The sequence below is a fragment of the Chlamydotis macqueenii genome, chromosome 1 (assembly GCF_036417535.1).
Source record: "Chlamydotis macqueenii isolate bChlMac1 chromosome 1, bChlMac1.mat, whole genome shotgun sequence".
Taxonomy (NCBI): Eukaryota; Metazoa; Chordata; class Aves; order Otidiformes; family Otididae; genus Chlamydotis; species Chlamydotis macqueenii.
In genome coordinates, this window is record NC_141556.1 from 60556143 (window position 1) to 60570664 (window position 14522).

General features: G+C 37.4%; 1 protein-coding gene across 1 annotated transcript in view; it reads right to left on the reverse strand.

Moving 5' to 3' along the window:
- The window catches only part of POLR3B (RNA polymerase III subunit B), a 77680-nt gene that overhangs the window by 20142 nt on the left and 43016 nt on the right, over positions 1 to 14522 (reverse strand). Inside the window, exons 19-23 of the mRNA XM_086753992.1 lie at positions 12825 to 12952; positions 5811 to 6020; positions 3834 to 3992; positions 2249 to 2366; positions 431 to 573 (exon numbers count right to left, since the gene is read on the reverse strand). Of these exons, the coding sequence (XP_086610118.1) occupies positions 431 to 573; positions 2249 to 2366; positions 3834 to 3992; positions 5811 to 6020; positions 12825 to 12952 (758 nt within the window). The remainder of the gene's footprint in view (positions 1 to 430; positions 574 to 2248; positions 2367 to 3833; positions 3993 to 5810; positions 6021 to 12824; positions 12953 to 14522) is intronic.

Consider the following 14522-nt stretch of genomic DNA (forward strand, 5'->3'; position numbering starts at 1 on the left):
ATATGTCTGCACAGATGACTTGGATGCATCCCATTCCATCTCTGGACTTTTCTGTCTGTTCAGAGTAGGCCCTTTCACTCTTTCCTCCAATCTCTCCCTTGATAACCTATTGACAAACCTATTACCTAAAACCAAATTCCCACTAGTTAAACAACAACAAAACAACTCAAAATCCTGTTCTTGTTTAAAATGGGCGACTACTGTGTTTTCCAGATTCCTAAGTCAACACAGAGTTGTGTTTGCCAATTCTCCTCAGTTCCAGAAACATTACTGCTAAATTAGGTGAACTTAACCAAAAAAAGGGATAGGGTTTTCTACTGCTGCATTCACAGAAGATCTGAACCAATCAATGGAAATACGCATGATGATATTATGTATGTACAGTAGGCATACCCAATATGCATTTACTTTTATTAAATGTGTAGCTTACCTTTCTGCCCATGACGACTGCTAAATTTATCTCCTATTTCTGGACGTCTAGTTTGCCTCAACAACATTTTGATCAAGAAAGCATCCTCTGCATTTGATGAAATCATTACTTTTTCAATATAAGAATCAGTCGCACCTTTGTAGCTAGTACAAGAAGACAAAACATGAGTTTTACATCTATGAACCAAACACAAGTTACAAACAAGAGATATCTGTATTGGTAAGCTTCTGGCTAAACTGTAGTCTTCACAGAACTTATATATGGGAGGCCAGTGCAGCAAAGATTATATATAAATTTCCAGAGTACAGCATGTTTCTGGAAAAGAAAAGGCTTAAAAGATACAATAGAAGCAAAGAGAGAATTAAGCTGAATTTGTAAATAACAAGGTATATTTTTTTTTTGTCACGTGGGCTCTTTTTGATGGAAAAGAGCTTCTTAGTATATCGCAAATTTCTGGATCTTCAGCTAAACAAATAAAAGCCAAATAGAGAGTTAAAGATGAAGAAGGGAGTTTAAGGAATATACCATGAGAATTTAAGAACATAATTAAGGCATAATACCCTGACTGAAGCTATGCATCAGGTGCAGGTGTGGAAATGAACCAAGGACAAAACATAGTATGGGGTACAGAAAGAGATGAACTCCAGAGTCTGAGATACACAGACTTTGGAATGGAGGCGGTGGGGGGGAGAAGAAAAAGAAAAAAAAGGTAGGCATGCAGAGCAGGAAGGAATAGGAAATTATTCTGGTATCATCTTTTTTTTTATGTATTGGAGAAAGAGTGTAGAGCAGATTTTAATACCTTATTCAGGAGATTATTTTGTCTCATTGTTCAGGTAGCTGAGATGGTCAAACTATGACACCTAAACTCAGAGCCCTGGATCTATGTCTCTACCTGACAGGACGACTTCTTTCCTCTTGATAATTACGCTGTTGCCTCACTTCTTTATTAATATCTTGTAAGAGTAAACCTAGAGCTTGCTATTGGTTATGCAACACATGGAAGTGTAGCAAAGCTAATTTGGCCTTTCTGCTCTGGGTGCCAATTGCTCTCTGCTAATTTACCAAACTGCCAAAGCTATTCCTGACAAAACAGTAAAAAACCCTTCATTGTTTGTTTATTTATTTATTTTTACATTTAATGCAAAATTGTAATCTCACACCTTGGAAGCCCTCTCCTGTTCTTTCAGGACAGGATGGGAAAAATTCTTGACTGTCCTTTCCCATTCTCTGGTGCCTTGGTAAAGGACATCTAATTGGAGTGGAGAGAATGAGCTAACTGTCAGCCTCTGAGGTACGAAGGCCTCCATCTCCTGGCCTCCTGCCTGGCAAAGTGAAGGCTGAGCATCAGACAGTATTGGCCATTTTCTGTGGGAGTCAGTATGGAGGAGATGTGCCTCCTCACTAAGTACACGTGTTCTCTGCCCTCCCACTCATCCTGCTTTTCTCCTGTTTCTCCATCATTTCATCCATGAGTGACTCCTCTCCTCTCTACCACTGTCTTAGCTATCTTCTCAGTTTCTCCTGGGAGCCTACTCAGTGATTCCTCTCTATAAATACATCTTCAGGAGGGTTCCTCCCTCTCTTTGCAATTCCAGCCTTTCAGGTGTCAGAATCTAACTTACTAGTGATTAAGTTGCTAGGCAGTTCTGAAAAGAACCTAGGCTCTGAAAAATCCTGTGAAAAATCAAGACCTAGAGAACTAGGTTTGATTTGCAGAGGGAAGTTTATTCCTTTGGCTTTTCTAGAATTGAATAGTTTCTCAGATACTTTTCTTCCATGAACCCTCCCCAACTATAAAGTTATGATGCAACGTACGTTACTGGCACATCTTTGTACTGTGGCTGCTGAGGCACACTACTTCCTTCCAGAGGCGTCTGGGTCACAGTTGGCATAGATTTGTTGACAAGAACTTGTTTATTTTCTACTTTTTCACCTACAAAGAACAAGAAAAAAAAAAAGCACGATGAAAACATATCTGACTACCTATGTTAGAAATCCATTTTAAGCTTTAAAAAAATGTAAGCTTGAAGACAAACTGGGAGGAACATCTCCAGAAAGTCTGACACTTTATTTCATTAAATATTGCATGGTAAGGGAATATTTAAACTAGCTTTTTTTTTGGTAAACTGAAACAGAACAGCTTGCATGCTGGGTACACTATGAGAACAGCTATTCAACATACCCTGGGCCTAAAAAATACACAAAAGCATCTGAAGTCATTTGCCCTAAGTATGGAGAAAATTAAGAAGCAACACCGTAACTGACAAATCTTAGAAATTCACACCTAAATTCAGGACATCACATCATTTCCACAATGAGTTGTGCAAGACTAGTTTCAGCCTCTTCTAGCAATTACTTTTTCCTCTTGCTTCTGGTCTCATACATCCGCTATTTTCCCCTCTATTCCCTTATCCTGCCTTTCACATTGAAAACCAGATCGGTAGCATGCCAATGATACCAATGCACATGAAGCACTTGCCTCCCACCTCCTCCATAGAATCCACTGAACTTCAGCAATTTCTCTTTTCTGTCCAAATGAATTATTTCAAAGAGGTTTTTACCTACATGCTGAGAACAGTCTCAGTCTGGAGTCCACCCCAATCCTATCTATCCTAATACTTCAGAAGATTCTTCAGTTTTTTTTATAAATTAACTTTGAAAGCTCCATTGTGATGTGTTAAAAAGCAAAAGTGACCCAATTGTGTTGCTATAATGGAATTAAGTTTAGTGCCTTTTACAGTACCTTCCTTACTACATCTCAGCGGATCTATTAAGCTGTTTCCTAATTGAAGGATGACAGTATGGGAGGATTTTTTCTCAAATTTATATCCACTGGAAAGTTATACACCTATCCTGATAACTAACTGAAGTTGTATTTATTTTCTTAACTATCCAAACATATTTCTAAAGCGTTAAAACCACAAGGTTTTACCTCCTCAAACAACTGCATTAACTGACAGCATGCTAGGAGCTTTTGATGTATGAAATCAAAATAACACAGGATCTATCCTTAAAAAACAACAATGACAGAACAGATGAGAGACAAACAGTACAAAACTACAGTATTAAAAGTTTGCAAATTTGGGGATATAAGAAGAATACAAGTTCTAATGCTTCAATAGATTCACACTGTTAAAGACTCACTCTTCTACTTAAATATAAAGCTCTCTCTTCTCATGTACAAAAAAAAAAAAACCAATGACTGATGCCACACTGCTTCCAGAAACAAACGTTTTTACATTTTCCATTACAATACCACCACCTTCAAGGAAAAAAAAGAAAAAAAAAGAAAAAAAAAATTACACCAAGTATAAAACAAGGTTCACAAGAAATATTAACAGAACATTAATTTCTACCTTAGATATGAACATGCCATGACTGAACATGTAGTTCGACATACCTGGAGAGCAGATACCATCAGCATCCAAAATTTCATGGCGCCAAATTGGTTTACGGGTAGCTGCATCCAACATTGGACCCATAACTTTATCAAATGTCTGGTTTGTGTAACGCTTCAGTGTACACTTGGCATTCTTATATACAAGACACCTTCCAAAACCTGAAATGTAACACAAACTCATCTCTCTAGGAGTTTGAAGATTCTTTATAACATATTATCAGAATAAAAGAAGAATGCTGATCCACCTACTGAGCTACAGAGTATATATTTTTTTTAATGAGTTACATTATTCATTGTCTTGAATATGCCTAACATTGTACAATTTAAAAATCAGATCATGCATGCTACTTTTCTCAGACATTGACTACAGTCCAATTCTGAAGTTGTGCTAATCCCTTTCTATACCTCTGCATACACACGCACGCTTCATTTCTCTTGCTTTTGGTGGTCCACAGGGAGACATAACATAGGGGAAGAGACTGTAACAGGACGAGAACAGCACCTCTTCCTTTTGGGAGCTCTGAGAAACCTGAACATTTACTCATGTTTGTGGTTGATACAAGCTAGCCTACCAGCAAAGTTCATATAATCACCTCTCATTACTCACTTTTTTTCCAGCTGAAAGAATTCTGAATTACATATATTGTTATAAAATAGGTTTGGTTTGGGTTTTAGATGAGAAAAGGAGCATCTCTGGAATTTCTCTCCAAGTACAGCAGCTAGCCACAATACTAAATCACATTTAGAACTACAGACAGCCAAGAACAAGGCGTCCTAATAATGCTACGTTATTTTAGTTCATCTGAAAGACAGTTGCAGCCACATACAGTACATCTATATCTTTAGATTATGTCAAGTAACTCCTGACAAGCACCACAGCTCTCCCTGTAAACGTTACCAGTCTACCAGAAAAGAAAACATTCTGTTTTAAATCATGCCTGTTGTTGTTTTAGAAAAGGAGGCATAAATTAAATGTGGCAGACATTAATGCCAAAGTTACATGTCTAGGAATACTGTTATAGCTGCCTAGCAACTAGGAGGAAGGGGGGGCGGGAAATAAAGTCATGGAAGAATCTGATTTTGGCCACCCAAAACTAAAACCAATTTGATCACACTGCACTACATCTTCTCTCAAGGGAATTTATTTAGAAAAGAGAGAGATAAGAGACTAGGTTTTCAGGCAACTCTCCTCCAATCCTCAGCAGCATTAACATAAAGAGCTGAAGAAGTGTGGAAAGAGTGAGACAGGCCAGACTGGCACAAACACAGGTTTCAGTTAGTTACCTTCTCTTTGATGCTTATGTCCTTTTTACTTCAAACACACTGCATTGCATAGATTTTTTTTTTTGAGGAAGTGGATCATTAGTTTATCTCTGAATAAACACTAAATTATTTTGCTTTAGACAATACTATTATTTTCCCTCAGAATGTAGGCAATACTGCTATTGCTGCCCCACAGCATCAAGTTCACAGTGACACAAGCTGCCACACATTCCATTCCTTTCCCAAATACATTCAGAAGTCTAATTTCATCTATTGCTTTTCTACTGGTGAAAATAGTGAGACTCATCTGTTAGTAAAGAACAATGGTTCAGGTAACCATCTAAAAAGCAAGCCCAACAGAACACATTATCTAATGTCTTGCACTTTTTGTAAAACAAATTTTTTAAAAAAGGGATTATTTACACTTTTTAATTTGAGGTCAAAAGTTAGAATTTTTTTCTTATAATATCCACACTCAAAAATTTATTCACAACTTTATTCATTTAGCAACTTCTCCGCACTATTGCAAGCATGGAATTACAATCACTATTTGTGCAGAAAACAAACAAAAGCATTTAAAGCAGTTTTGGAATTTGATTTCTTAATTGGAGGTGTACCATTCATAACTGCATAAAAGTTATTATAGGATAATTTCATGAGATAAGTTTATTAGAACACACACTAGACAAGTAGGAAAGACTTGATGGTTCTTACCTCTGTCCAAAGAGGCCTTGTTTAAGACAAGAGCATCTTCGATATCGTAACCACTGTAGCTCATCACAGCAACTGTGGCATTCTGTCCAGCAGGCAGTTTTTCAAAATCTATCAGCTCAATTGTTTTCGTTTTTACCATTGGCTTTTGTGGATAGGCTAGAAGATACATAAGAGTATCTATTCTGTTTCTTTGATTATATCCAATAGTACCTGTATGTGAAAGAAAAATAAAAGTGTGCGAACATCAGTGAGTTTCCTAGAAATGTTTTGGCTAAAAAATTACCAAAATGCACATGAACTAAAACCACAAACTGCGAAATTTAACAGAATAGAAATTATTCAAGAAAAGGGGAAAAAAATAATAATAGAGATCAAACCAAAACAACTTTACATTATTATATTTAAATAAAGATGTAAACAGCTTCTTAATTTAAGCTTTCAGAAAGAATTATTTATTTTCTCTTAAACAGGGAAAACCTAAGCATCAAGACAAAAAGAACAACAATAAAAGAAATCAAAGTCAGGTGCCATATGACTGAATGCAAATAAGATTTCTTTTTTAATTATGACACTGAATAACAGTGAAATTTCATGAGAATCGATAGAAAGAGTCCCATTGAGTTCAATAGGAACTGTGGATCAAACTCTGTGTCTTCCACATCATATTTCCTTCCTTTTTCTGGGCAATAATTAGTTCAACAGCAGCCTGTGTTAGAATGTCACAAAGCATGAACAAAGCATACAGTTAGCAGCCAAGACTGATTTACTTTCTGAAATTAGAGGCATCCTTGCTAGAAAGACTACAGTAGAAGTTCACTCACAATATATTTGTCCTTTTACATAAAATTAATTTTAAATTTACGGTTCAGAATTCAACCCTTTGTATAGACCTCCCAGCTTGAGACTGAAATTTTTGGCCCTGTCCCATCAGACTGCCAAAGTGTCTTCTGAAATCTGAGAAAAAAATAATTAACACCCAGTAGGGAAACATAAACTGTTGTGTAGCAGAACAAAAGTAAAGGCAATCGTATGTTATTAGAGTTTGCTGTACCAGGACTATGCTATGTCTCTAAGCAATTAAGAAATTACAGTCTGAAAAGTTAAAGTTTTAAAGTTTTAAGTATTAAATATTATGCAGTATTTGTGCTTAGGAGGTAAGTTTTTCAAAACCTTTCAATTTTCTCTTGCAATTTCAGAGGCTGGCTGCTTTCAAGGAAAGGCCAAAAGAGCCAGTGTATAATGAACACTTCACATAGCCAGAATATAGTACAGCTGAACACAAATCTGCTCTTAGGGGAGGCCAGCTTCACAGTTTATAGGCATCTATTTGCAATTTCCAAATGCTTGCATTTAAATAAAACATCCAGAAAAATCAAATATCTAAAACGAGGCAGCATCACGTGCAGTTCCAAAGATCTGCCCTGTCCTTGGCACTAAGCTCTCTCTCCTAAACCACCGCAGGTCTACCCTTCCCAAGGACAAGAAGGGGGAGATAGTTCAACAGATACTGTCTGAAAATAAACTGCTATAACCGGCTCTTGCACACCTGAACTTTCCTTGGTTCTAGAAAGTGGAGTTGAAGCCATGGGCACAGCATTTTTAAAGAGCAAGGAAGATTTGGTAGAGTTAACAGGTTTTACTTATCTCTTGCATTGAACAGTTGCTTTTCTGTCTTTTTCTTGGAGAAGGAAATTAAACATCCCTGAGCAGTATTTTCTGTCTCCAGTAAGAAGCAAGCTAGTAGGGACTGGATCCATCAACACTGAAGACCCTCCCAGTCACCCCCCGCAAGGCCAACCATTGGAAGGCTCTATTATTTCTGATACTCCCTCAGCCTAAGTATTAGACATTTTTCATTGTATTTTGATAAACAAACTGGTTTTCCTGCTATACAGCTAGGAAAATCTACTTCCAAATTAAAAACTTAGAAGTTTAGACCATTTTTTTCCCCCCTGTACCTAGAATGAATAATCTGTGTGCTTTCAGGATAGGCTGTCTGCTGTAGAGCGCGTCTTAAAAGTTTCATGGATAGGTACATTTCCCTGTTGTTGAGAGAAATCTTCTCCTGTGTATGCCATGCTAACTTTAACTTTTGAAATGCTTGCAATTTTTTTCTCCTCTGAGATGCTTATATGCTGTACCTGCTATGGTTCACTGGTTAGGGATGCTAAGATGGGATGACGTTTGGAGCACCTCATCATAGCTAAACTTTTCCTTTATACCCCAGTAACAATCAAGGATTAAATATGACACTTTTATGTATTTCAGGTAATGCAAATTATTTCTCTCTCAGTTGCTTCACATATTTCAAAGTTGCTATTTTTATCAGAGGTTCAGATAAGCATAGTGGAACTGTTACTGTTCATATCAGACCAGCGGCCATGAGTGACTGACATTACTGAGATTTTGAGCTTCAATAATAAACTGTATTCAGGCAGTTCTTCAGAAGCTGAATGATGTATCATATCAAATGGAAAACATATACATATATACCAATGATGGATATCCTAGCAGGAAAACAATTGGCTAGAGAATTATTCAAGAGCACAAGTGAAATAAATTAGCCAAAAAGCATGCCATACGTCAGCAATATTTGTCCTAATTGCTTTGATTTAAAGGTTATACAAATAATGCCTTCTCTAGACTGGTCTAACAAACTGCATCCTTAAACTACAATCTGCTTATTTAAAATTAAGAAGTAGCTCTTTTCTTCTGAGGACTGGTGTATTGGGATGAGACCTCTGTGTGGCCGTTGAAATGAAATCACTAGCTTTATTTCTGTTTTCTCACTGAAAGAACAGAGTCCTTGTTTGCTTCAGCCAAACAGCCAAGCAAAAGCAAAGTATAATTAAACTTCACCATAACAAACCCTGCTCACAATGACCCACATTTATAATTATCCCAAGAGTAAGAACCAATGTTTTTCATTGGTAATTAGCCTTGTTTAAAGCAAAACACATGAGGCTGACCTGGATACAACAAATAACATTTTCTTGCTTTTTCTCAGCACTTGGTATATTGTGAATGCGCATCTGCATTCTTTCCTTTTTTTCCATTTCCTGACTTTTTTTTTTTCTTTTAAAGTATTATTTGATCATTCTTCAGTGTGAAGTAATCACTATAAAATCGATATTTAGCATAAATGGGATATTGTTATTCCGATGCAATAAGTTTTGAGAACTCACCAGAACAGCCAGCTAAAATAAGTGTTTATCCAATTCTCTGGTATATTACTTACAGCAACATTAAACTGTACAATCAAAATTAACAAGGATATAGAAATCAGTCTAGTTAAGATATGAGACAAAATGGCTATTATTGAACATGTGAAGAAAAGAATTGTCATACTTCTGTATTTACCCTGATTTCACTATGGAATTTCTACTATTCTGTTCTTTTCAATGAACACAAACCATCAGAGAAAGGAGTACAGGTTTTAAACACTGCACTGAACCTTGTGGACGAGGCTCCAACTCAGCTCAGAGAGATTTTCACAGTACATGTATTAAGTGATCCGGATGTTCTGCATTTGAAATATTCTCTTCACCATAGAAAGACTGATAAGTCAGCTAAAAAGATGATGGGTAAACTGGGGGAAGCAGTCTGGCTCATTTCTATGTCAGCACTTCAGCTGCTACCGTGGAGAGAAGATCTGGCAAAAAGAGACCGTGTCGCAGAGGACAAACACTGCTCCTCAAAGAGCAGAGGCATAACTGACCCCTGGCCACAAGGCACCCAGTCCAGCTGTGATGACCAGCAACAGCCAGTTTTGCTTTGAAATTTGTTTCAATTCTCTGCCAATAGGCTAGCCGTACAAAATTTAGCAGCACTTCAACGCTCAACCCACTGACAAGCCTTTCACAACTGTCAAAAACCAACAACCCCCAGCACTCAGTTCCTTGAAGCACATTTGTCTTCTTAACTCAATTTTAACAGATTCAGCTGGTTACAGCACAAGGCAAAGCAGCGTATCAAGGGTTTTGCTATTTCACAGAAGCAAAGCAGAATGTCCAGGATACAGTAAGGGGTTTTTTTTTGTAATATCAGAGAAGTTGCTTCAACATAAACTTCTGCAATAAAGCTCTCGGCCACCTATCACCCTCCCCTCAAATGCTTTCTGCTCTTCCACAGGTTAAAGTAAGAACTAACACCCAAACCCTCCTTTCCTTACTCAAGACTTGTGTTATGACATTTGGGTTGAAACTGCAGTGCACAGTTGGGCTGTAAGAGTGTACAGCTTGCTTTGTGTACCCACACCGCCACTTTCACAGATGCGTACATCCATGTGCAATATGGTGGATTACCAGCAGGAAAATGTGTATGTTTTCATTTCTTACATTAGGCTTTTATACAGTTACAGAGGTACAATGTGTAAAACTGACTGATTTTTTTTACATCTTAATGGAACTGAAAAGCTCAATTTAAAATTATTTCTGTAGTTGTAGGAGCCTTTGATCCTCTTAAACATTATTTTAGCAACACATGGAATGCAAACAGTACAAACTCTTGTATTTTAATCTACAACTGTTAACTTTGCACTGAAATGTCAACATTCAGCTGAGGTTCTTGCAGCTGCTGTTATATCATAACTTCCCCTCAGTCTTACAGTTCAACCTGCAACATATGGTAAGTTATCGATGCCAAAACAGAGGGACTTCATTTCAATTTCATTTAACTGAAATCCAGTTTGCTCATTAGATGCAGTCAAAGTCCTCCAACAAGATAACTCATTCTGCCCATCAAAGGGAGTTATTTTTCTGGACATTAATGTTATCCTGCAGAAACATTAATATTTTAACACCTAACACTTGTCAGGGATACTGGATTACAGACCCCATTGCAAGCTCTAATGTCCACCCTCCCTTTAGTTGTGCTTTCACACCTTTCCCTAGCTTGATGCTGCTTAAAAAAAGAGCAAAGACTGTCCTAAGCTGCTGGCACAGCCCCATGACGTGGTCAGAGTTGAGTAGCACAAGGCTCTCCTTTCCCAGCCTGAGCCCCAGGTTTTGACAGCCGAAGGAGCAACACAGTGGACTTGGACATGAGACTTTTCACACGGCAATGTTGGACCAGGAGCTGCTCTGCAATTTCAGGATGGGGAAAGAAAACAAGAAGGGTGGTTGGTTACCTAAAGGTGGGGGTTTGAAGCACTGCATCACATCTCTTAAAAAACAAAAACAGAAAAAGTGTGTGTAATGGTTCAGGAATATCCTCTAGGTCTCATTTGATCAGTAAGTGTAGAGAAAAATCCTTTCTGCCCCTACATATTGGCATTTACGGTGGCTTTTTTTTAAGCAGTTATTACAAAAAGCTTCAGGTGTTTGCAGATACTTCAGGCAGAGCAAAATATAGCTCAGGTCATGTGCCAACTTTTAAAATGTACTTTTATCTAGCTGCTTATTCTTTGAGTCAGGTGTTTTGTCATAACAAACCGAAACAAAGGCTTTTTTTATTGCTCAAGATATTCAATGGCTTTTGTGTTCCTAGCGTCAGCAGGAACGTCAGAGGATTGTATCCAAGGAGCTAAATGTGCAAGACCTAGGGTCAAAGCAGCTGAATACACCAACCTCAGAAAACACAGACAATGAATTGCAAATGACACTCAAAACAAAACGGGAAAAAAACCTTCACACAGAAAACTACAAAAGAACTCCACAGATACTGAATTGGCTTTCTGTACACACTGATCCTGCTTAACTGTGTGTGGTAACTAACCAAACCTTCTGAGACTAATAGTCATAAAATAGAGAGTCGGGGGTGGGGGAAAAAGAATGGGATGGAGGAGAACTGTAAGGAAAAAGATTGCATCGCTCTTCTTCTTCTTCTTTTTTTTTTTAATTTAAAGGGAGGACATGCATCTGTTGCTATTTTCTGCTATTTTGATGTGCTGAACATGACAGTTCAGCACACGGCAGTTACTTCGCTATTAATTCTGCTAAGTCTCACAAAAGGTGCAGCATTTCAGTTTCGAACACACAGCACAGAACAAGTGGCTTAGTAAACCTAACAGAAGTGGTTGTTTTTTCATGACACGGAGTTGTTCTACGGTAGCTTTCAATTTGCAAGCAAGTTATCAATACAAGACACAAAACTGGCATGTACAGCACAAGTCTGAATACAGCTGTCTGAACTGATGTACTACTGGTCAGGTTCTTCTTGGGACTCACGCCGGCTAGATCATAGGCCATATGACTCGGATGCCTTAATGCTAGTTTAGAGGTGTATTAAAGGATGGATTAGAACTTACCTAGTGTCAATTAACCCACAGCAGCAAATTTACAAAATGGTTGGTTTTTAATGACCAGCTAGCACATTTGTAAAAAGAATTATTAAGTGACCAGGAAATTAATTTTGTTTCAGTGGTTTTGCACAGAGGCTGCCACTTGCCCTCTTCATCCAAAACAGAAAAAGCCCAAAATCTAAACTACTGCTGCAGGAAGTGTTCAAGTAACTAAGTACTCTCTCTTACACATTTTGATTCCTCTTATCCTCTAATGTCAATGTAACTATTTTTTAAAATTTATTTTTAGGGCACCTACTCAATTATTCAGGGAAACTCTCCTCTCTCTGTGCTCCGTCTCTCTTTGTGAGAGCACTTTTTAACTCTTTTTGTCTGGAAACCCACAGCACAACACAGCATAAAGAGAAAAAAAAAATATTCTGCCAATCCTGCAGCTGCACTGAAAACTTGAAAAGTCACGACGATTATAAAAAAAAAAAAAAAACAGAAAACAACAAAAAGCCAATAGTGCCCAAGTCTCTCCAATTTTTCTTTTAAGACCTGCATATATGGTCTTCATTAAGTAAAACGGACTGCTATTTTTTTGCCTTTTAACTTTCCCAACTTTTAGAGGTAAATTCTTTCTTCCTCTAAGCTAAAGAAGTGCTCTTTTCCTCATCCTAGTAAAGCTTTTACATGAACTAGGAAAAAAAATAGTTTCTCTGTTTTGTCACTTTTGCTACATAGCTTCAAAAACTACACAACGCTCCAAAAGGGAATGAAAAAAGTCTTACCCATTGCTTGTTTCCCCATGGCACACTGGTAAGTGTTTCTTGGGGACTGGTTGTGGTGGGGATATGGAATCAGTCCAGCACAGACACCAAGCAGCGTGAAAGGCTCAATCTCCAAATGTGTTGTATCTCTTAAAAGAAAAAGTGTCAATTACAGCAACCTTGTGAACAAACATCTTAACCAGAATTTACGTTAGCAGTATCTCATAATACGTCAATTAAATTCTGTTCAGGAAAATATAAGTTAGTAGGATCTCAAAATATGGATTCACTATGGGATTTTAATTTTTTATTTAAAAAAAAAAAACAAGCAACTTTCTCTTGGTTTTGTTTCCACATGAAAAGAAATGAGGGCAAAATAAATGAGGGTTTATGAATTTCCATCATGGAGAAAAATGCCTTAAGGAATGTCTTCTCAGGTAATGAAAGTCCTCCACATCAAATTACTGGTCTCAGAGATCTAGAAATCCCCTAGGGATGTAGAGGAAGGAAGAATAAGGTAGATTCAGGTATTGTAAAAAATAAAAGTGTAGTTTCAGTTTTCCAAGGCCAGTTAGATAATATCAGTTAGAGGGAAAACATCTGTGTCCAAACGAGATCCAGTGCCATGGGTGATACAGCATAATAAAACACTATTTGAAAAGCTCTGCAAATATTTTGGAAGTGATTATGTTGTTATAAGGCACTACTGATGAGAAGTAAAAAGACAAGGACAAGGAGTAAAGACTGAGAGATAACAAAATTTGTTCTACCTGGCATGAGCTTCAGTGGAGAAAGTCTATGCTCAATAAAGACAATTAAATCACAGCATGCATTGGGATGCAAGTGGAGTGACTAGTAACAAAGAATGGATTGTACAATAAAGCTTGGCTGGAGCAGATCTGCTTTTTAAATCAAGATAAAGAACTAGGAAATGGGGAATTTTGAAACAAAGATAATTATAACTAAACCTATCCAAAGCATATCTTTCACAATGTTCTGGATTTATTACACAGAGCTTGGGTTTAGGCATAAACTGCTTCTCCCACACACCTAAACCCACTGCATTCTGAAAATCCCATCTTTACTGTTTGACTTCTCTTGGAAGTCTTTCGGAAGACTGTTTTAATTAGTTAAAGAAATTACTTTGATTACTAAACTTTAAGACCTTGCAAAGGAAATTAATGGAAAAATCTTTATTATGACAACACTCAAAAGACAGCAAAGCCTGACAAGCTCAAAAAGGCTGAGGAACTACCCACAAGTACATACAGACTGAAGACAAGGACCAGCAGGAACTTACATAAACAATGTATGTACTACTGGAAAAAATTAAATCTGAAAACTGAAAAAAAAAAAAAAAGTGGAAATCCTAAGGAGCAAGCCTAGTGACATAAATGATTTATCAGTCCCAGCAATGTTTACAAAGCACAAATATGCTTGAGTAACCTAAAAATCACCTGCTGGCCAGTGGATAGCCACTGTTTTTCTCTACTTGATAAAAAGCAGTTATGTTAATTGAAACCTGCCTTAAGAAAATACGAATAGTAGAATGCGAATTGCAGTCAAGTAATTGCAAAATAATCTCAAGAGCCGGGAGCAAACTTAAAGCACAGACTGCTCCCCTATTCTGCAGAACTTCACAGAACTCCTGACACTTCTCAAACAATAAAAGAAGAGGCTTAAGACTTACTGACAGTGAAGTCAGCGAATTTCTTCAGA